At 38.2% G+C, this 23,559-nt stretch overlaps 1 protein-coding gene and 1 long non-coding RNA gene across 3 annotated transcripts in view; one reads left to right on the top strand and one right to left on the bottom strand.

Annotated features, from left to right (window-relative positions):
• CD46 (CD46 molecule) overlaps positions 1 to 17,298 on the bottom strand; it is a 29,376-nt gene extending 12,078 nt beyond the window's left edge. The window contains exons 1-5 of the mRNA XM_077775107.1: positions 17,138 to 17,298; positions 10,547 to 10,726; positions 10,124 to 10,223; positions 5,701 to 5,786; positions 4,722 to 4,919 (exon numbers count right to left, since the gene is read on the bottom strand). Of these exons, the coding sequence (XP_077631233.1) occupies positions 4,722 to 4,919; positions 5,701 to 5,786; positions 10,124 to 10,223; positions 10,547 to 10,726; positions 17,138 to 17,255 (682 nt within the window). The 5' untranslated portion in view covers positions 17,256 to 17,298. The remainder of the gene's footprint in view (positions 1 to 4,721; positions 4,920 to 5,700; positions 5,787 to 10,123; positions 10,224 to 10,546; positions 10,727 to 17,137) is intronic.
• A 188-nt stretch (positions 17,299 to 17,486) lies between these two features.
• LOC144240708 (uncharacterized) overlaps positions 17,487 to 23,559 on the top strand; it is a 77,339-nt gene continuing 71,266 nt past the window's right edge. For both annotated transcript variants that reach the window (XR_013337814.1, XR_013337813.1), the window contains exon 1: positions 17,487 to 18,062. This is a non-coding gene — a long non-coding RNA (uncharacterized LOC144240708). The remainder of the gene's footprint in view (positions 18,063 to 23,559) is intronic.

Genomic DNA, 23,559 nt, shown 5'->3' with positions numbered 1-23,559 from the left:
TGTGTGTGTACATATATCACACCTTCTTTAGCCATTCATCTCTCGATGGACACTTGTTGCTTCTGTATCTCTATTCTAAATAATGCTGCAATAAACATAGGAGTGCATATATCTTCAAATAAGTGCTTTCATTTTCTTTGGGTAAATACCCAGTAGAGGAATTATTGGATCTCTATGATTCATTTGAATAAATGTTTGCCCATGGTGCTAACATCAATGAAGGTTCCCTTTTTTTTTCAGCACATGGATATCCAATTGTATTGTACCATTTGTTGACAATATCATCATTTTCCCACTGAATTGCTTGTATACCTGTACACCTGAAGAAAATCAACTGGACATATTGGCAGGTATCTAGTTCTGGACTTAGTATTCTATTCCATTGCTCTATATGGTTATTCTTTTACCTATACCACATTGTCTTGATTATATGCCTTAAGTATGGTTTACGTTAAGTCTTAACATCAGGTAGAGTGATTTTTTTTTCAAACTTATTTTCACTATTCTAGCAATTTTGTCTTTTCACAAAAATTTCAGAGTTAGTTTAGTTTATACAAAAAGTTCTGCTGGGGGACACCTGGGTGGCTCATCAGTTGGGCGTCCAACTTCGACTCAGATCATGGTCTCATGGTTTGTGTGTTTGAGCCCCGTGTAGGGCTTTGTGCTGAGAGCTCAGAACCTGGAGCCTGCTTCAGATTCTGTGTCTCCCTCTTTCTCTGTCCCTCCCACTCATAGTATCTCTCTCTCTCTCTCAAAAATAAATAAACATTTTTTAAAAAGTTCTTCTGGGATTTTTATTGGGATTGTGCTGAATTTAGATAAATTACAGAAAATTGACTATTAAATCTAATCTTCCAAACCATACCTAATGTATATCCCTTCTTTTATTAAGGATTTCTTCAGTTTCCATTATTAGTGTTTAGTAGGTTTTAGCATTAATATCTTTTGCATATATTGTTAGATTTATACTCAAGAATTTCATGTTTTGGAACTACTGTATATACTTTAAAATTTTTAATTTTTTTTACAAATATAATTTATTGTCAAACTGGCTTACATACAATACCCAGTGCTCATCACAACAAGTGCCCTCCTCAATGCCCATCACCCATTTTCCCCTCTCCCCCACCCTTCCATCCACCCTCAGTTTGTTCTCTGTATTTAAGAGTCTATTGTGGTTTGCCTCCCTCCCTTTCTCTTTGTAACTATTTTTCCCCTTCCCTTCCCCCATGGCCTTCTGTTAAGTTTCTCAAGATCCACATGAGTTAAAACTTATATTTGTCCTTCTCTGATTGACTTATTTCACTCAACATAATATTTTCCAGTTCCATACACATTCTGCAAATGGCATGATTTCATTCTTTCTCATTGCCAAGTAGTATTCCATTGTATATATAAACCACATCTTCTTTATCCATACATCTGTTGATGGAAATTTAGGCTCTCTCCATAATTTGGCTATTGCTGAGAGCACTGCTATAAACATTGGGGTACATGTGCCCCTATGCATCAGCACTCCTGTATCCCTTGGGTAAATTCCTAGTAGAGGTATTGCTGGGTCATAGGGTAGTTCTATTTTCAATATTTTGAGGAACCTCCACACTGTTTTCCAGAGGGGCTGCACCAGTTTGCATTCCCACCAACAGTGCAAAAGGGTCCTGTTTCTCCACATCCTCACCAGCATCTGTAGTTTCCTGATTTGTTCATTTTAGCCACTCTGACCAGTGTGAGGTGGTTATCTCAGTGTGGTTTTGATTGGTATTTCCCTGATGATGAGTAACGTTGAACATCTTTTCATGTGTCTGTTGGCCATCTGAATGTCTTCTTTGGAGAAGTGTCTATTCATGCCCTCTGCCCATTTCTTCATTGGATTATTTGTTTTTCAGGTGTTGAGTTTGGGAAGTTCCTTATAGATTTTGGATACTAGCCTTTTATCTGATATGCCATTTGCAAATGTCTTTTCCCATTCCATTAGTTGCCTTTTAGTTTTGTTGATTAAAATTTCAATTTCTAATAGCTTATTGCTAGTATACAGACATATAATGGTCTTCCATATGTTGATCTTATATTTTGAAACCTTGTTAAAACTTCAGTCATTGGAATCTTCTATACAATCAAGTCATAAGTGAATAGAGACTTTATTTCTTACCTTCTAATGTGTATGTCTAATTCTTTCCCGTGCCTTGTTTTAGTAGCTAAGACCTCTTGTACAATGCTGGATAGAGTGGTGAGGGTGGATTTCCTTCTCTTGTTCCTACCTGGGTGAAAATTAGTCTTTTACCAGTAAGTATAATGTTAGCTCTGAGATTTTTGTTGATGCCTTTTATAGGAATGAAATAAAAGTTTGTTCAGAAATTTTAACCTGAAAAAGATGATGAATTCTGTGAAATGCTTTTTAAAAAAATATCTATTAAGCAGACCACTTTTTTTTATTATTTATAGTCTCTTGAACTAGTAAATTATACTGATTAATCTTTGAATTTGAACCAATCTTGTATTTATGGGATAAACCTTACTTCATTATGATGTATTATTATTGTTATATATGGCAGGATTTGCTTTGTTATATTTTGTTGAGAAGTTTTGGTTCTGTTCATTAAAGATACTGTTTATAATTTTCTTGCAATGTTTTTGTCCAGTTTTGGCATCAGGATAATGCTGTCCTCATGAAATGAGTTGAGAAGTATTCTTTTCTCTTATATGTCTTTAAAAGCATTTTTTTATTATTGTTTTTATTTTTAAGAAAGAAAGCATGTAGGAGGAGCAGAGAGAGAGAGACAGAGAAGGACAGAGAAGGAGATAGAGGGCAAGAGAGAGAATCCCAAGGGGTCTCCTTACTGTCAGCTCAGAGCCTGACATGGGGTTCAAACTCAGGAACCATGAAATCATGACCTGAGTTGAAACCAAGAGTCAGATGCTTAACCGACTGAGCCACCCTCTTCTCTTATGTCTTGAAGAGCTTACATGAAGGTACTATTATTTATTCCTGAAATGTTTGTTAGAATTCCCCAGGGAGGCTATGTGGGCCTGCAGTTCTCACTTTGGGAAGGTTTTTGTTTTGTTTTGTTTTGTTTTTTTTGTTTTTTAATGTTTACTATTTTTGAAAGAGAGATAGAGAAGAGAGAGAAAGAGAGAGAGGGCAGAGCAAATGTGAGGGAGGGGCAGAGAGAGAGGGAGACACAGAATGTGAAGCAGGCTCCAGGCTCTGAGCTGTCAGCACAGAGCCCGATGCAGGGCTCAAACTCACAAACTGGGAGATCATGACCTGAGCCAAAGTCTGACACTCAACTGTCTGAGCCACCCAGGCGTTCCTGTGGGGAGGTTTTTAACTACAGGTTCTATTTCTTTAATAGATATAAAACTACTCAGGGGTACCTAGCTGGCTTTGTGGGTATAGCATATACCTCTTGATATCAGGGTTGTGAGTTCAAGCCGCATAATAGGCACAGAGCTTACTTTAAACAGGAGGAGGAGGAGGAAGAAGGAGAGGTGGAGAAGGAGGTTATGTAGATCTTTGAATAAGTTTTGGTTGGTATTTTGTGTCTTTGAAGGAATTTGTCAATTTCATGTATGCGTTGCCAAATTTATAGATGCAATTTGTTTTCATAATATTCCCCTCTCACCCCATAAACGTAGGTAGGATATTTGGTGTTGTCCTCTTTTTCATTTTTGAAATTAATAGTATCTTTTTTTTCTTTCAGTCTGGCTGTAACTTTATCTATTTATCGATTTATTGATTTTCTCCACGAACCAGGTACTGGTTTCATTAATTTTCTCTTTTCCATTTCATTGATGTACTTCTAAAGATATTATCTCCTTCCGTCTCTTTGTTTAGAGTTTAATTTGCTCTTTTTTAGAAGCACGGATTAAGGCTTTTCTTTTTTTCTAACATTAACAATTTCATATTATACATTTTCCTCTAAGCAATGTTTTTGATGTGTCAGATTTTGATAGTTTGCTATGCTGTGTTTTCCTTTTTATTCAATTCAAAACACTTTCTAAGTTGTCTTAGGATTTTTTCTTTGATTCATGGGTTGGTTAGAGGTATCTTGCATAATTTTCAAATATTTGAAGATTTTCTAGGTGATTAACCTGTTTCAATTTCTATATTCATTCCACTGTCATCAGGTAATGCACTCTGAATAATTTCAATTTTTTGAAATTTGTTAAAAGTTATCTTGCTCATTGTAGACCATGTTCCATGTGCACTTGCAATTATTCAGGGGTCCCTTTCTTCCAAGAGTCAAATCCCCTCTAGGGACCCCCTGCTTTTGCTCACTCTCCAGAGTCTTCATCATTGTTTGTTAAATATGTTTTGTTCAGAGCTTATCAATCTTGGCTGTGAGAGGCTTAGTCTTTTACAATTTAGTGTCTCGCCAGGACTCTCAGACATCTTGTAATATAAGAAAAGATTTCTTATTCTTAAGACAGTATACGTTGAATTTTTGAGTTCTTTCAAGCAAAAATTCCCAACTCATGCATATATGCAGCAGTTCACAATGTGTGAACTAGACTTCTGAGGACACATGGGATGGGGAGTGGGGAGCTCTGTAAGTAAACCTGATTTGACTTTACTTGTGTTAATTTCCACTGGAAGTCAATTTTACAGGAGGAGGAAGCCCATATGACTGTTTTGTTTACTTACAGATAAAACTATTTACAAACTGTTTCCAAACTTATAATGAACAAATGAAGAAGGGAATAAATGGAAATATCATTACCTTTACATTGAGGAGGGTCACTGCTCCACCTGTTATTCCCAATACAAATAAGTTTGCTGTCTCCAACAAGTGAAAATTCATCTGATCCTTCTGAAGGATTACAAGTGAAAGTTATTAATTCATTATATTCAAATATAGTTCTGTGGCTGTTGCTGTATTTTCCATTTCTTATTGCTGCAGGTGGTTGGCAGTAAATCTCTTAAAAAGGAAATAAAAAGAGGAAATAAAGGGCAAAAGGAAAAGTGTTAAGATAGCATTATAAATTCCTATGAACTGCCTTCAGCAAATTCATGAACATGATTTCTACAAGCTGTCTATTTAGGTTTCTATGAGAAAATGTGTTATATTCAAGTTCAAGCCATATGCAAATGAGCTTTCAGAACAAAACTCGTTTTCTTGAATACCTCTATGAAAAACCTGTTCTTACTTTATAAGGTCATGCTAAGTTTTGTTCTAGTCTCATTACTGAAAATGTAATGAGAAAAAATGCTTGTGATTAAAAATAAAATTCACTGTTATTTGAGAAATTCTTTATAATATTTAAATATATCTTTGCTAAATGGGTGTTCACAATAATACCAAGACATTGTCGTTCTTTACATCCTTATGAATGTACTGTGAAATTTTCTAAGTTATAGATTGTGAGCTTTCACAATAGACTGAATCCAGATGTCCTTCTTTAAGCCAGATATTAAAAAGATTTTCAAAAAATGTAAAAAAAGTCATTATTTTCACCATTTGTTTTGGAAAATTATGTCTCATGAAAATGTACATACATTAATATGTATCAAGCTTACTGTTCTTAAACAGGAGTGAATATATAATTATTTTCCAAACTTCTTAGTTTTTATTCCAATATAATGAATATCAATAATACATCCCGCATAGAAGAAAAGCTCTTTAGGATCTTTGACAATTTAAAAGTTTAAAGGGGAAATGAGGNTTGCTGTTTTAAATTCTAAATCGAAAAGTTACTTACTTTTACATTCTGGGGGTTTGTCACTCCAATGCACTTCATTTCCACGAAGTTTACAAACTATAACTTGGTGTCCAAGTAAGTAGTAACTAAATAGGGGGAAAAACACTTGCTGTTTTCTCTATTAGTTAACAAGGTGTACATAATAATAAATTTTAATACTTTCACTTTTCTACACTACAGTAGTTTGAGGGAGAAGTTTCTTAAACAAAATACACGGCGAAAAGTGCTAACCATATCTGCACTTAATTAAACACAGCTTCTACATGTGAATACGCACTGACCAAAAGCAAAAAGGTCTTGAAATAAATCTGTCATGCCTGTCAGTCTGGTCTCTTTGCTATCTCCAGCAATCACATTACACATTCATTTCTATGCCTATGCTCACTCCATTCTTCTCAATAAAAACAACTGAGTGGAGAGTTGAGGCCCCAGTGCTTGCCTGCCTGGATCTGAGTCCCAGCTCCATGAAATACTTTCTATTTGAGCTCAGGCAAGTCCCTTAATGTTTCTCTTGTTCGGCTTCCTCATCTATGAAAAGGGAATAATAGTACATGTTTCATGGGATTGTTCTAAGGATTAGATGAGTTAGCATCTGGTACAGAATGAGTGCTAGGTAGTTTTTAGCTCTTACTAATATTTTTAGAAGAATATTTTTCTGGGAGTAGTTCAGGAATACTACATAATGAAATATTCTCTCATGATTTAAATTCACAGTACTCTCTTCTGCTGGACTTTATTGTAGTAACCATGAATAATTCTATTTATTTGCTACTTCTCATTAATTATTTTGCTTTGACACCTCTCTGTGTACATTGGGCTTCTCAACAAGCCTACAACTTCTTTGAGAAAAGAATATGTCTTAAACTTTTGGTATCCCTCAAGCTGCCTAGCAGGCTGTCTCTATATAAGTACTTGATTGGATATTCCAGTATGTTTACTTGATCAAGTTAAAAAAATAGTCAGTGAAAATGTCTATACATGGATGCAGTTGCCTTTTCTCCCTACTTTAGTATTTGGGGGAGGATTCCAGGAAAACGGCAGAGTCGGAAGTGCTAAGAACCCATCTTCCCAACCAGATAACAACTTCAATGGCAGAATCTGTCATGTGTAACTACTTTGGAACTCTGGAGTCTGTTGGTGGCTTGCAACTTTCCAGAAAAGACTTGGACAGGTAAACTGCACTCATTGCAGTCAATTTCATCTTAGCACAGTGTCAAGTACCCATCTCCTGCCCCCAGCAGGCAGCTGTGCATGTGTTCTTAGAGCAGCTTAGAAGCAGTTTGGTGGATCAGGCGTGGACAAAAAGGGCCCTGTCCTCCAAATAGCAGGGATCTGTGCTCTTATCACTGAATTCTGCTTATGATCCCAGAGAAGTAGTCAATGAGGTTGGCAGCCACCGCTGTCACACCTTACCCTTAACTCTTTTAAGCCCCTTCCTAATTGGCTGAAATGACTTACAGGGGATTTAAAAATCCAGGGTTCTTTGATTCCCATTGCATTTTTCACTTTTCCCCTCTTAGGAGCAAGACATTAAAGATTATTCAGAAACATCTTAATATGTGAATAAAGTTAAAAAGTGAGTGTGCATGGCCAAGGAAGGCTCAAAAAAGTCTGAGAAGACCTTCAGTTTAAATATCAGGCTAGACTTCAACAGAGATATCCTACAACATTCAAAAACAAAACAAAACATGAACAATAACATAAAGCAGCTGGCCATAGGGAAAGGAAAGGATCTGATTTCCAGAGTTTCAACATTATTAGATTCAAGTGTCCAGTATTCTACAAAAAAATCACAATATATACAAAGAAACAGGAGAGTTTGGCCCATAGAAAAGAAAAAAAATCAATGAAAACTGTCCCCAAAAAAGACCTGATGGCACTTTTACTAGACAGAGACTTCAAAATAACTATTCAACATGCTCAAATAACTAAAGAAAGAACTGGAGAAAGTCAAGGAAATGATGCATGATCAAAATGGAAATGTCAATGGGGTGACAGAAACCCTAAAAAGAAACCAAAAAGAAGTTCTAGAACATAAAAGTAAAATAACTGGAATATAAAAACTTCACTAGAGGAATTGAATGCAGATTTGAGCAGGAGAAGAAATCAGTGCACATGAAGACAGAGCAATGGAAATTACTGAGTCTGAGGAAAAGAAAGAAAAAAGAGTGAAGAAAAGTAAGCAGAACATATGGGACCTATGGGACACCATTAAGTGGACCAATATACACATTGTGGGAATCCCAGAAAGAGATGAGAGATAGACAGGGGCAGAGAGAATATATGAAGAAATTATGGCTTACAATTTCCCAAATTTAATGAAAGACATGAATATATTAGGGGTGCCTGGGTGACTGAGTCAGTTAAGCATCCAACTCTTGATTTGGGCTCAGATCATGATCTCGTGGTTCATGGGATGGAGCCTCCATGTCAGGCTCTCGGCTGACAGCATGAAGTCTGCATGGTATTCTTTTTCTTTCTGCCCCTCCCTCACTCTAGCACACATGTGCTCGCTCGCTCGCTCTCTCTCTCCGTCTCTCTCTCTCCAAATAAGTAAACTTAAAAAAAAGACATAAATATAAACATACAAGAAGCTCAACAACCTCCAGGTACAGTGCACTCAAAGAGTAACTAAGACACAAAATAGTCAAACTTTCAAAAGACGAAGACAAAGAGAGAATCTCAAAAGCAGGAAGGCAGAAGTGAGTCATCAATAAGAGATCCTCAATAAGAGTATTAGCAGATTTCTTATCAGAAGCTTTGGTGGCCAGAAGACAGTGGGACAATATACTCAAAAAGTACTAGAAGAAAAAAAACCCTGTCAACCAATAATCCTCTATCCAGCAAAACTGTCTTTCAAAAGTGAAGGGGAAACTAAGACTTGATAGATACACAAACTCTGAGGGATTCATGACTACTAGACATTCCCTGCAAGAAATAAGAAATGCTCAAGGGAGTCCTCCAAGATGAAGTGAAAGGATACTAGAAAGTATCTTTGAGCCATATGGATAGATAAATATCTCACAAAAGGTAAACACATGGGAAATTATTACAGCTTGTATTAATATAACAATGGCTTATAATTGCAATTTTTATTTTCATTATACCTTAAGAGCCTAATACATTTAAAGAAAAAAAAAAGAAACAATGAGTGTAAACCATAGTATTACTGTAACTTTGTTTTTAACTCCAAATCTTGTTTTCTACATAATTGAAAGGACTATTTTAAAAGAAGTATAAGTTTATGTTATGGGACACACAATGTATAAAGATGTACTCTTGTGTAAAGATCAAATGGGGTGGGGATGGAGTGATAAGAGATAAGAGTTTTTGTATCTTATGAAATTAAACGGGTACAAATTCAAATTAGAATGTTTTAACTTTAGGATGTTAAATGTAATCCCCATGGTAACCACAAAGAAACGGCCATAGAATATGAGAAATGAGAAAGGAATTAGAACATTTTACTACCAAAAGTCAAACAGACAGAAAAGAAGACAGTAATGCAAGAAATGAGGGCCAAAACAGCTATAAAACATACAGAAAACAAATAGCACAATGACAGAAGTAATTCCCCTCATCAGTAATTACTTCAAATTTAAGTGGATCAAAACTCTTTAATCAAAAGACAGAGATTGGTAGAATAGATACAAGCACATGATCGCACTATATGCTATGTATAAGACACTCATTAGAGATCTAAAGATGAGAAAACGTTGAAAAAGTAAATGGACTAAAAAAGGTATTTCAGCAAATAGTAACCAAAAGAGAGTAGTGTTGGCTATACTCATATAACACCAAGTAGACTTTAAATTTAAAAAGATTATGAGAGACAAATGATATTATATGTTAATAGTTAAGAAAGGCTCATACAGCAAGAATATGTCACAGTTGTAAGCATTTATGCCACCTGATGACAGACCATCAAAACATATGAAGCAAAACCCGACAGAATTGAACAAAGAAATATACATTTCTACGAAATAGGCATTTCTACAGTAGTTGGAGGCCTCACTACCCAGTTCACAATAATGGATAGAACAAGCAGACAATGTAAGTAAAGAAAGAAATAGAGGACTTCAAGAATGCAACATTTCTGTAAATCCTCCTTCAAACCTGAGAGTTGGCATTTTAAATAGGGTATACTTCGTCAAGAATAAAGTCACCATGATTACTACAGTTTTGATGCTTACAATAAACTTATTAGATATAGTATTAGACCATCTTGTTTTCCTTCAATATAAATTCCTTTTAATTAATTATGCATCGTTTCAGTCTCCATAAAAGGCCCAAGAGTTGTTTGGCGATAAGTGCATGTTGTCACATACAAAGCAAATATAATCAACTTTATGGGAATGCTTGAGAAGTGAAACAAAAATAGAATTAGTAACATTTACCTTATTTTCTCTAAGGAGCAACTTACCCCTCATCACAATAAAAGTGAGCTTCATGATCAAATGAAAAGGTTACATTTGGGGCGACAACTTCGCCATTTTCGAGTGTTAGCTTCTGACATGATTTTTCTAAAATAAAATTTAAAAAATTTTTCTAGTACCAGTTTCAAAGCAGATTTAAATCAAGGTCAATATTCAGCACTGCTCTCTGCAACTAATGCAATATTATTTTCTATAATGAACTGTTATGCAAACTTAAAATTCACATTTAACCAGGTGAACAGCTATTGCCAAGAAAAAGATCTCCTGGAGATTTCTCAAATTCTAGAAAAATAATTACTATCTGAAACTAATTTTTCACATGAGAAAAATTCCTGTAGTGGAAAATAGACCCTAATATTTGTAAAAATCTCTAGAGAAAACAATATATACATACTGTTCTGTTTACTTACTCATACAAGCTTCTTGGAGAGGGTACCATGAGTGATTTTGCTCACAGTAAGCCATGACGGGGAACACAGTGAAGTACCCTTGATGACACTCATAATATATTCTCTCCCCAACTTCATAATACTTTTTAGGGGTACCCTTGAGCTTCATAGTTTCGAATTTTGGTGGGTCACCACAGGCATCTAGGGATAAGAAAATGAGAATATGAAAATGAAGTATTTATCTCTTTCACCAGCCAAGGCTGTGGTCTGGCAGCAGATAGGTAATAGAATAAAAGAAGGAAAGATCCTTACAAGATTTTAATGATTCTTCCATGCTTTTACCCAGGTAGTAGGAATATGTAAGACGTGCCTTGCTTGCATTACATTACAATCTATTAGCATTTGATTTGACGGGGAATAAGCTGAATTTACATTCAACAATAAACTGAAGAGACAAAATAAATGTTCATGGTCTTAAAATATATATAGATAGGCAACCTTCCCCACTTGTATCTAAATTCATTTCAAAACTCACCTCTCTTCTAAGAAGCTTTCTATCGTATATAGCACTCTGCTCTGATTACTTTTTCACAATCTGAAACAAACTAATGATAACCTGTTATTTCAGGTTCAGTCTCTCTCAGAAGGCAAGTTTCTAGGGGTCAGGAAACATGTCTTCTCTTCCTACTATACTCTGTACGCAGTGGATGCTTAATAAATGCTATAGTAACAGTGATTATTAAATAAGCATTACGTGGGGCACCTGGGTGGCTCAGCCGGATAAGCGTCCGACTTTGGCTCAGGTCATGATCTCACTGTTTGTGGGTTCGAGCTCCAAGCTCAGAGCCTGGAGTCCGCTTCAGATTCTGTCTCCCTCTCTCTCTGTCCCTGCCCCACTCATGCTCTGTCTCTGTCTCTCTCTCTTTGTCAAAAATAAATAAACATTAAAAATTTTTTTAAAAATTGAAAAAATAAATAAGCATTATGTATTTCGTAGATCAAAATAAATACACACTAAAGTCTTTCAAAACATAAGGCTTCATTTCATGTTTCATGTTAGTGAACTGAGCTTCTCATAAGTGAAAAGCTGTCATTTAAATACCAAATTTACAGCTCTGAATAGCCCTACCTGAAAAAAAAAAAGGTTGCTTTTTCAGGCATGATGTTAAATAAAAGTTCATCTTCCTGCACTGATCAACGGATCACTCATTCCTTCAGAAGCTCCCTGAGGTAGCTGTCTGAGCTGTTTACCCAATATCCACCTACAGAAAAGCTATGATATTGCTATGCTTTTAGAATTTGGGGGGAGTTAAGGGGAGTTTTTCCCCCCCTTAGAATAGTGTTATTTCTACTTCAGCAATTCCTCTTCCTTGAAACCTCATTCCTTGGAAATTCTCATTCGTTGAAAACTAAACAGATCTGTCAGAACAATTATGTAAAATAATATGACGGGACATATCCAGTAAAGTGCTTATGAGCTAAAAGGACCCAGAGATCTCTCCTATAAGGGTGAGGACCTAAGAAAAAGCAGATAGATCTACTTTGATCCCTGAGGAAACTTTTCTTTCTTACTCCCTGGATCTCAGTCTTACCTCAGATTGAGAGACTGGTCAAGAGAACTCTACTCAAGTGAAATATTACTCTCCTTTCACACTGTATCCTCAATTCTAAAATTGCATCTATAAACACCGTCCAACATTTCCTGTACATCATGTCCTCAAATCCACCTACTGGCAATATGTTTTCCACATTTCCACTATGCTGGCCAAGATATGTGAATGTTCCTCAATCAGCTGTCCAAATCAGAACAAAAGCAAAAAGCATACAAAAAGCCAGAGTAATTAAAAGCATTGTTTAAAAAAAAAAAGAGGATTAATATAGAGTTGTATTAATGACATTACATTTACTGAATACCCTGAGTCATTTTACAATAGGACAAAAAAGAAAAGCTAAAAATGCTAACTTATTCCATTGTAGATACAAATATATAATGTCATTAGAAATTCTGGAACCATCAAGAAAAAGATTAAGTAACAGTATGCCCCTGCTTGAATGATACAAGAATTCCTGTTTTATGCATTCAATTTCAGTAACTTTCTTGGAAGCAGATTAAGAAAATAGAATTCCAAATATGACTTTCATATACAGTGATCTGTATGGAAAAAGAAATATCAGTTGGATAGTTTTAACTTATTCAACTAATTTGAAGTATTTCTTCCTTCAAACATGCATCATAAAAGACATGCTTTCAACAATATGCAGAGTTTATAATTTGGTTTGGCAACCATCTGATTATAAGCTTTATACCCTATAATAATTGAGACCAATCTTTTTTTTTTTAAAGAGACTTTCTTCTTTTTTTTAATGTTTTATTTATTACAGAGAGAGAGAGAGACAGTGTGATCAGGGGACAGTCAGAGAAAGAGGGAGATACAGAATCTGAAGCAGGCTCCAGGCTCTGAGATAGCTGTCAGCACAGAGCCGGACACAGGGCTCGAACCCACAAACCGTGAGATCATGACCTGAGCCGAAGTCGGACGCTTAACCAACTGAGCTACCCAGGCACCCTGAGACCAATCTTATACTTTCTTTATAATCAAACTTCTTCTACTGCTCAGAATGTTTTTCCTGTGGGGATTTTGAAACAAACTATTCCCAGCTTCAGAAAAAGAGTATCTTGGCTTAGTTGGTTCTAACAGTTTACAACATAATCACTATTACCCGGCAATGCTATACTTTAACAATAGATGCCATTTTATAATACCACAGGCAGCACGCAGAAAATTCCCCAATATTCCAAGGGAGTTTCAGGAGCATGAAATACTGCTCTACTATCGATCAAGACAACTGTTCACCTCTACACTTGGAAAAATTGTGCAAGCACTCCCTAGCCTTTCAGAAATTAAAGTAACTCCCAGACAGTGGCACACACCCACAGCTCTGCCCAAAATGCTACCTTCAGAAAATCATCATCTCTGACCAAGACTGTAATCTCAATGAAACCTGACCTACCCACTATGTATCTTGTGTCTACACAAGTTTTTTAGTTTTGTTTGTTTCCTTAAAACATAGACTCTGGCATCTACACCCGTCAAGTGTATTCTCACTTCCTATTCACTTCTGAGTCTACAAAAAAAAATCACTTAAATTAATTTGAAAGTCATTGTGACTCTCTTCTTCATAAATCCATGTTAACAGTTTCTTGCTCAGTGATGTTAGTTACCCTGTGTATAACATCTGTAGCCATTGATCACTCGTAGCTCTCTCCTGCCCGAAATGATCTCTCCTTGGTTTCCAAGATAGCACACCATCCTGGTTTTCAGCTTGTCCTCTGGCTACCCTTCCTTCTTTGCCTAATTGGATAATGTGATGTTCCTAATCGGTGACTGTAGGAACTCTTGCTACTTCATTCTGCAGATCCCTCTGGGGGTGAATGTGCACACTCCCATGACTTCATTGCCACTGAGAAGACCTGCCTTCAAAATCCTGGTCTCCAGCCTCGAACTCTAAGCTGGGGCGCCTACTGCATATACTCAATTGCCTCCCTGAAACTATACCCCATAGGGCTAATGAAGTTGAAACTAGCAGAAAACTGAAACCCTTTTTTTCCAGAGAACTGCCTCCCTAATCAGTTACTGTTTCTTTTTAACCCTACTAAAAAACTATGAGCTTTTTCTGCAGAAGCTAGATTCAAGGTCAAATGGATGACCAAGCAAGACCATACATTCCTTACCAGGGATAAGGAGTGACCTAATCCAGGTTAGACTGGCTCTCAGAACAGACTCATTGTCCCTTTTCCTTCTCCTGAGAGAAGTGCATGAGGACAGGGGCTAAATTTTGCCTCCTTCTGATGCTAAGTATCCACCCCGAAGGGAACGTGGGATGTATGCACATGGTCACTTAATGCACACGCTCCCATTCTCCTCATGATTAGTTGTGAATTTCCCCACTGTTTTTATCAATATGTACATAATCTCAACCCCATGATTATAAAAACACTTGTTCTCGCGTCCTTCAGAGAGGGGGATTTGAGGCTTGTTCTCCCATTTCCTCCTTTGGTTGCCTCTCAAATAAATTTTCCTTGCTGCATAGCTGACGTCTTTGTGATTGCCTTTGCTGAGCATTGGGCAGACGAACTTGCTTTGGTTCTATCCCCACAGGCAGCACTTGGAAAGTGTCATGCTATCTCAAATAACATTATGAAGCCAGAGTGTGGCCTCTTGATTCTTCACACTCACGTATGCCCAGCAAACATGATAGACAGTCTTCGCCAACTGAAATGCCTCTTCCCTGTCTCTAATTCTGCCTTTCCTTTGAATTCAAATCACCACCATTTCTTATCTACATTGCTGCTAGCATTTCTGAATAGGCCTCCTTACCTATCTCACCACCTTTCATTCATTTTGTGTCTCACATTGCTGCCAGAGTCATGTTGATATGATACAGTGACCAGAGCTCTTCAAAGTCTGATACCTTTCAATGACTTCCCAATGCCCTCATGACAATGTCTAAGCCTCCTTATCATGGCCAACAGATTTGTCAAGCGTGTCTTTAGCAGGACTCTGCCCATTCTTGCATATGATTCTCAAGCCCTATCAATTGCTTGCAGTGTCCATTAAATTCCCTAAATTACGTCAGCACTCCAGACCTCCATGCATCATTTAACTTTTTGACCAGAGACTCCACATCTCTGCTGCCCACTCATCCTTCAGCTTCAGCTGAGATGCCCCTTCTTATGGCTCTTGACATCTCTCAGCAAAAAACTGGATACCTAATCATGATGTCCCATATGCTTCTTCCAGGGAATACTTCAAAGTGTTAGTCTTATTGCTTATACTCCCAATGAGGCAGTCATCTTCTGAGGACCACGCATGTGTGATTCGTCACTGCACTTCTAACACCTAGTGCCAGAGCTGAACAAGCGCCGTTAACAGTTCCATATATTCCCAGATAAAAACTCAAATTCTTTTCTGCTCAGCTAACTTTTTCCAGAGATAGCGGCCAATTAACATTTCTTTCCCTGCTGTTTTATGCTTGTTTTCAACCTTTTTCATTTGGCTGAATGACAACTATTTCTCTTTATCAGAGTATATAATTTCATTCATGTCAAACTATGATTGCTTTCTTGTTTTATTATGATCCCTTTCTCCATTACTGCTATCATTAGAAGAGGTATTTTGAGGGGCGCCTGGGTGGCTTAGTCGGTTAAGCGTCCGACTTTCGCTTGGGTCATGATCTCGCGGTTCATGGGTTTGAGCCCCACGAACTCTGTGGGGCTCTGTGCTGACTGCCAGCTCAAAGCCTGGAGACAATTTCAGAGTCTATGTCTCCCTCTCTCTCTGACCCTCCCCTGCTCACGCTGTCTCTCTCTCTCTCCTCGAAATAAATTTAAAAAATATATTAAAAAAAAAAAAGAAGAGGTATTTTGACGTTGCAGAAGGTGAGCTCCAAACACTGGGGATTTTCTTTATTCCCAAAGTACAGTAATGAAAGATTCCATATCTTGTTTCTTAAAACAATGGTCGTGACATTAATAATGTTAGAAATTGCAAACGTTCAACACTACTTGTGCCTACCATTATTTTAAGAGCATTTTAACTAACAATCTTCATACCCATCTAATGAGGTGGGCTCTATCTACTCTCCACCCCTCCCCTGTAAGATGAGCAAACTAGGTGCAGGAGATTAAATAACTTATCCAAGAAAATATTCCAGCAGCAGGCAGCCTGGTTCTGCTACCGACACTGCTTCCCACCACACTCATCTGAAACCCTCCCACGCTTACACCAGCACACTCTACAATACGGTCCTCAAGAAATGATCTTCTACTGAGTCTAGAGAAATTAAAGTAAACTTGGTTTAGATTTGCAATGTGCCAAGTCAAACAAAAGGACTCAAGGAACCGTCAAAGGACAGATACTAAATCCTATCTGATTTTTAATGATGGTGACTGGTCATTCCTGACTATCACGTTGCTTTTTACAGCGATGTGCTCTGTGATCTAGTCCTCTGCCTCTCTCTCGCCTCTGAGTGCTCCTGCTGCCGCACCGGGTGGCTCCACAGTCCGTGAATGCCCTAAGCCATGTCACATCTCTGAGCCTCTGATCACACTGTTCCTNACCCCCTTCCTACTGGCTCAACTGCAAGCCCTGCTCAACTCTTGTCTTCTTACACTCAGTCCGCTCAACTGTTTCTTCAGCAAGCATCTTCCGCTTCCCCCGGGGGGCAGGGCCCTGTCCCCTTCCCTGGGACTGTCCTCTGCACGGACCTCTCAAGTCACTATCACATGTTTTTGTGTTTAATAGTTCCCATGGCTACTCCATTCATCCCCCATGGCTGACTCCATTCATCCATGCAGCCATAACACCAAGCACACTGTGCCCCTCAGAGTGNCATTTTAGCAACTATTTCTTGACTGCTGCTGTGTGCATGGCACTGGGGTTCTCACGGGGAGTAAAACAGTCACTGCTTATGCTGGTGTGAGTGCAAACAGATCAACAGTGAAAGAAGGATCAGGAGGTTAGGAAAGTAAAGGTCGGGGCCCTGGGCCTTTGGGCCCGTTCCTGGACCCGCTCCAGCTCGCAGCCAGAGCGCAAGTCTCCAGGCTCTTACCAGAATTTAGAGAGAGCAGGAGCACTGGGGCTACCAAAAGAATCCCGACCAAGCGCCAAGAAAAGCGCCTCTCGGGGAGGCAAGGACGGCGAGGGCGCCTTGCGCAGGACGCCATCATCCTCCTGGAGAGCTGTGGGACCCTGAGAGAAGGCAGAGGAGAGACCTTCTGGAGTCCGGCACCAGACGCAACAATCCCCCAAGTACCCAGGAGTCAGGCGCCAAGGCCGGGGGCGTGGCCTGGGCGGGGCTTGGGCGGAAGTGACTGAAGTCCCCGGAGTGGGCGGGGCAAGTCGGTGCTGGAGACGGGGTCTGCGTGCCAGGCCCGTTAGACTGGGGTCGCGTCGCCGGGTGGGTGGGCGGCTGGGTCCTCTACTGCAGGCGCCACACGGCGTCCCCATCTCCGACCTACGCGAGGCCCCGGGCTGCTTGCGGTTCTCGGCCTGCTCACCGCCGAATAAGGAAGGGTGGAAAGGGAAGCGGAGCTGGCGGGGTCATCTTTGTCCCTTTTCTGGAGAGGAACGCTGCTTTGAGGGAGAGGCGCCTCGCCCTGAACATACAAACCCAGGACCCCGCCAGCGGGTCGTCGTGGGGCCAGCACCCCTCGGGGCTCCAGTTGTGTCCTGAGGCACTCGGACTGCCCGGACCCCCTGAGCCCTTGTTTCAAGAGTCGGCAGAAATCGGGCATATTTAGGGACAATACTTGTGATTTCTAGGGCTCAGCATCTGCTCTTGGATCTTCACAAGGCCTGCTAGATTTCAAAATCTCAAAGGTTTGGCCATTGCACTCCCAACCCTTAAAGGAAAGGAAGGGAGATGAATTATTAAACGACACCGGGCCATTAGCAAATTGGGTCTGACCTCTCTGGGGCCCTTGCCCTTGAGCAACTAATGTTTTACTGAAGAGGAAAAAACATGCGTGAAAAAGGTAAGGATAAAGAATATTAATTGCCAATCTCCTATAAGTATTTAAAACCGTTATTGATGGGATGCGAGGAATTGCTGAGAGGGAGAGCTTTTCTGGTGGAACAATCTCTAATTGGAAAGTCAAGTGGAAAATTTAGAATCAGCCAGATCTACTTGTAGAGTTGTGATTAAACCTGTATAACTAGTAGGAGGAAAAGTAACATGACCTCTGTTAAAAGAGTTCACAAAAGGAGGTGACGTTTTCTTCCTATTAGCTGGCATAGAAGGATAAATGTCAACCAGCGTGAGTAAAACTATCCGGGAACCAACACCCTCAAACTTTTAGCTTTTAATTTAACTTGTCCATATGATAAGTTTTCAAACGGACACGACTTTTAAACCACTAGTTCCATTTAGGGTTCATGCCAAAGAAATCATCAGAGCTGTGACCAAAGATGTATAATTTGGGGGGAAAAAACTAAGTGTCTAGCAAAAGTTTAAGGCATTTAGGATAGCTGGCTTTATGGTATGAATGTCTATGCAGCAAGCAGTGTAAAAAAAAATCCATGTGAAAAAATATGGTATCTATGTAAGTGGAAACAGCAGATTCCAGTTCAGTACGTGCCTTTTGGTATTCCTTTATTAAAACAAAAGTAGTATATTGATACATGTAAAAAGAGATTAGTTGGAAATATACTGAAGTTAACTAATACTGGATAGGATTATGGATATTTCATATTGTTTGTGCTTTTCAGTTTTCTATTGTGGTCTTATATTACATTTGGAATCAGTAAAGAAAAAAATTAAATCCAACATACATTTCAATTATTGTTGTTTTCATCAAATGGTACTGAGAAAAACCTGCATCGCAAAGAGTCATGGTTTGAGAGGATGGGAAGGACATGTGAGCTCTCTGCATAGACTTCAAATTCATATTCTGGAATTACAGAATTCTCTCTATATTTTTACAATTCTGTATCTGGAATGTACTGAAGACATTATGGGTTCAACAAACCATGGAATTTCCTCTTCCCAGACCAAAACACTATTTTCAATTCTGGGTACAGCATGTAGGCCACAAAGTTGTGGATTGCTGAATAAAATCAGCCCCTGAGCTAGTATCTTGGAGTATAAAAACCAGACACTCCACGATGACTAAACTTAATTGAAGGAGGTATAATTAAGGAGACACTGGAAACTCAAATGAGGGAATTAGCATTTCTGGTAATTCTTAGAGTTGTAAGAGTGACAGGACAGAAATGTTGGGCATTATTTCTGAAAACAGAATCTGTTATAAAAACTTCCACATTTATTTCTAGGCTTGGAAGTTGCATTTTCTCATGAAAAAAATTTAAAAGATGTGGAACAGTTTATGGCTACTGTTTGGTTTCTTAGTTTCAGATACTAGATTAGATTCAAGAATTGGGGTTTTACTGGAACGTTCAGTCAGTCAAGCTTATATACCTGGCATTCATCCAACCACTCTTAACATAATTGAGTACTTTCATGNCTCTCCTAGAAATAAATAAAAATATTAAAAAAAAAAAAAAAGAGAGAGAATGGCTAAGCAGAGGATAATTCAGCCTCCTCTTTGATGTTGGCCCTGGGAGCTGTGCCACCTGTTTGTAGCTGGTAAGCACCTGCCAGCCAGTTGACCTTCTTATTTGGCTGTTACCAGCAAGAGCATTCCTGTGGTGAGCCACTACCTGCACAGGGACTGTGAAGCCAATCAAGTACAGAAAAGAAGGCATTGCTTAGAAGGAACACATACTCATTTTGTTTATTCTTGGCTTTTGAAGGTTTAAATGTAAATATATTGCAAATCATAGTCCATAAATAGATTTAGAAAGGAAAACCTGTTATTCCTTTTTCATTATAATGATGGAGACAGAACAGTTTATTTATATGTCATAGATTTAAACTAAGGTACACCTTACACTTGCACGTACACGAAAGGCAAATGAGAAAAAAAAAAAAAAAAGAATGTTAGCAACTAGGAATAACTTTAGAGACCAGTTGGTCCAACCCCTGCTTTTCAGAAGGAAAATGTAAGGCCAGAGATTAACAGAATTGCTCAATAATACAAGTAAAGTTAAGCAAGTCGGTATTTTACCCATAGTTAGTATATACAGTATTTTTCCCATATATAAATGATGTACAGGTAAAAAAAAAATCTCATGAATGTCTTTAAATTTAATGTTCAGGCATCAGATACTTGTTAATCACAATATTCACAGACCTACTTCATTCTGGGTGGAAGAAAAAGGAATTTACTTTTTTTCATATGATAGGGAATTAATTCTACAATAGGCCAATTCCCAACAATTATTTTCCAGCCCTCCTTTAAAATGTACCTCTTCAGAAACTTAAGACGTAATAGATTTCCCTATGTTTTAGCTGAGTAACCCATTCAGGGTCTTTTTATATGTTCACAGGTTGTTTGCCTTCCTTCTTTTGGTTTCCTGGCTGTACATCCTTGCCCTTTTGCAGGGAGGGGTAATGGAGAGGGTTTGTTTTTAAATTTTTAACTCTCTAAATATGCCAAGTACCCTTGTCCATGACATAAGTTATAATTTTTTCTCTTAGTTTGTCAGTTGACTTTGCTTATACTGTTTTTTCCCTATCTTCCATAATTTTAAAGAAAACTTGAAGTTGATGTTCAGCTCACTCTTTATATTTATCAAGGTCAATATGGCAGAATACACTCTAAAAGAAACTTAAGGGGTGCCTGGGTGGCACAGTCAGTTGAGCATCCGACTTTGGCTCAGGTCATGATCTCACAGTTTGTGGGTTTGGGCCCTACGTCCGGGNCCAGGATTACATGGTAGGTAGCAGTAGTCATATGCAAATCTATTGTTAAATATTTAGAAAGATTATATTATTTTCTAAATTATTAGCATGACCCTTAATATCATACTAAATAATTTTTAATCGCTAAGTATGTGGACTAGTTAAGGACTCCAAGACCACTTATTTATATACTAACTTTTTATCTTCTTATAAGTCATAGTTTCTTAATTTATTTGGTGTATTCTGAATCCATACAAAAGTAAGCCAGTTGCTTTTGTAATAAAATTATTCTTTTATTTAAAATAGTATGTTTTTATAAAGAATAGAGTAAAAGTGCTTTTGAAACAGAACTTAAGGAATATCCAAAGCTCATTGTTTAAGATATTTCTCTTGAAAACCTCTCCCCCAGAATCATTTAATGTTTATTTACTAAACAGAAAATATTCTTTATCCTAAGGTAAGTAAAAACTGATATAGCTATATTTTACTCTGATCTAATAGGAGGAGATTTTGCTGTATGAAAGAAAAAGTAACTATTTAAGAAAGACTTGTGTATAAAGAAACATATCAAGAAAGGTTATCAGAATATGAATCCAAATACTAACAGCATCCTTCACTGAGTAGTCGAATTATATGCGACTTACTTGTTTTTCATGTCTCCCTCTGGATTTTCAAATTCTTGTTAATGAGCCCATTCCATAGTATGGACATTTGAAAATAAGAAAGGAGAGTGACAAATTTGTAATCTAAAGTCCTAGGCAACACCTTCTTCCATTAGGTAAGTGAGACTATTTATATACCCCAAGGGCAGTCTTCTCCCCTCAGTAGATGGTGTGTGCTTTCAGCACAAGGCAAGAGGGTGAAGGAGTGACATAATCCAGACTAAAAGGAGGGAGCTTTGACTAGATCCTGGGGGCGCTTCCGCATCTCCAAGTGCACAGGCTTGCATCTCTGTGAGGTCACTTCCAAGATTTTACGCATTTCACATCTTATTCTCTTGAAATGAATTGGTTCCTTTCCAACCAACATTTTAATTCGAGGTGTTCTCCAGCTTTATATACTTTGTCAAGGAAGGGCACTGAAATAACAGGATATTTTTATTTAGATGTCAGCATGGCTGAAATGAATTACTCAGAATTTATTGCTGATAATAGTAATGATAGCCTTATACAAAATTATGAGTTCAGAAGAAATGTTTACTGCCTCTTTTATGGTTGCTCTTGTAGGGCCCAAGAAGATATTGCATAAGTTGAGACACTGAGTAGATAAGAGAGCGATTAATGAATAAGCTGACCTTTCCTCATTCCTTCTTTTATCAAAGGAAAAATGTTCTCAGTTCAGAAGAAATGTTTACTGCCTCTTTTATGGTGCTCTTGTAGGGCCCAAGAAGATATTGCATAAGTTGAGACACTGAGTAGATAAGAGAGCGATTAATGAATAAGCTGACCTTTCCTCATTCCTTCTTTTATCAAAGGAAAAATGTTCTCAGCATTGGGCAACTAAATAAAAAGAGCCTCATTCCAGAAACATAGGCTCCTCCTAACACAGCAAATATCTCTGAGTCTCTTCTGAGCTGTGTTGTGGCCGGGAAAGTAACCAGGAGCAGGCAGCTTGGAGGAGGGCCCGCCCCAGAGAACACATCTTCCTCCCCTAACACAGTCAGGGCTGAAAGAAATTACTGGATCGTCCATGATGCCCAAATGCTTCCCTGCCCATGCTGAGCCTCTCCTCTTCGTAACGGCCGGACTGTCCTTCTGCCAGTAGACATCTGATCCCTGATGAGGCCCATCGGCTCACGGACACCCCGTTATTTCTGCCACCTGATCTCCCATCATTGTTCCCTTTCTACCTCGTAAGACTTCCCAGCACCATTTGTTACCTGCGTCGTCTTTGAACATGCTCATGTCCTTCAGCATGCAGCTGTGGCTCTGGAGTCTGCCTCCTTCCCTGTACCTCCCTCTCTGCCCTTGCACCTGGCTTGGGTGTCTGAGTCTGAAGCTTGGTACAGACACTAACTCACTCCTTGTCTACCATATGTTGCCCCAGACGATCAACCTTGCTTCTGTGGCCAAAATCCCAATCTTAAAAAAGAGATTTGAGACAAATTCATTAAGAACTTCCTATATTATTATTATTAATATAATAATATACAATGCCAACAAAAACAATTTGACATGTACCTTCATGTAAAAAAAAAGTTTCCAAAAAGTTGAAGATAAATGACATTTTGATAAATTTATTCTCAACTGTTTACTGTATACTTCTCATTTCATCAAGTCTATACTTAGAATTTGGTGAAATTTAAAAGAAGTCCCTGCTTATAAGTTAACTTAGTATGGGAAAGAAAACACATAAGTATGATATTGGTGTATTATAAGTGACAAATGTTTGAAGAATGAATGAGCAAATGAATGAATGCATTGGTATTAATTGGCAAAAACAATAAATGAAATATTGAACCCTAAGGTATATAAGCTTATATACAGTTTTTAATGTCAAGGGAATGGCTGTCATTTGGTGGAAACCAAACCAGGATTTAATGTTATACAGTCAACATAATCTCAGTGTATAACGCTGAGCTTACGTACTTTATATTTATCCGTATTTTCTACATTTTCAATAAGCACATATTACCACTAAAAGAAACTATTTTAAAAACGCTATAGACAGTAAGTGCTATGAGTTCCCAAGAGCTATGAGTTCCCAAGAAAGACATTACTTTGGACCAG

Source organism: Crocuta crocuta, unplaced genomic scaffold, assembly GCF_008692635.1.
Source record: "Crocuta crocuta isolate KB4526 unplaced genomic scaffold, BGI_CrCroc_1.0 scaffold207, whole genome shotgun sequence".
NCBI classification, from domain to species: Eukaryota; Metazoa; Chordata; class Mammalia; order Carnivora; family Hyaenidae; genus Crocuta; species Crocuta crocuta.
The sequence above is the reverse complement of the archived record's forward strand: the minus strand, read 5'-3'. Positions and strand labels throughout refer to the sequence as shown.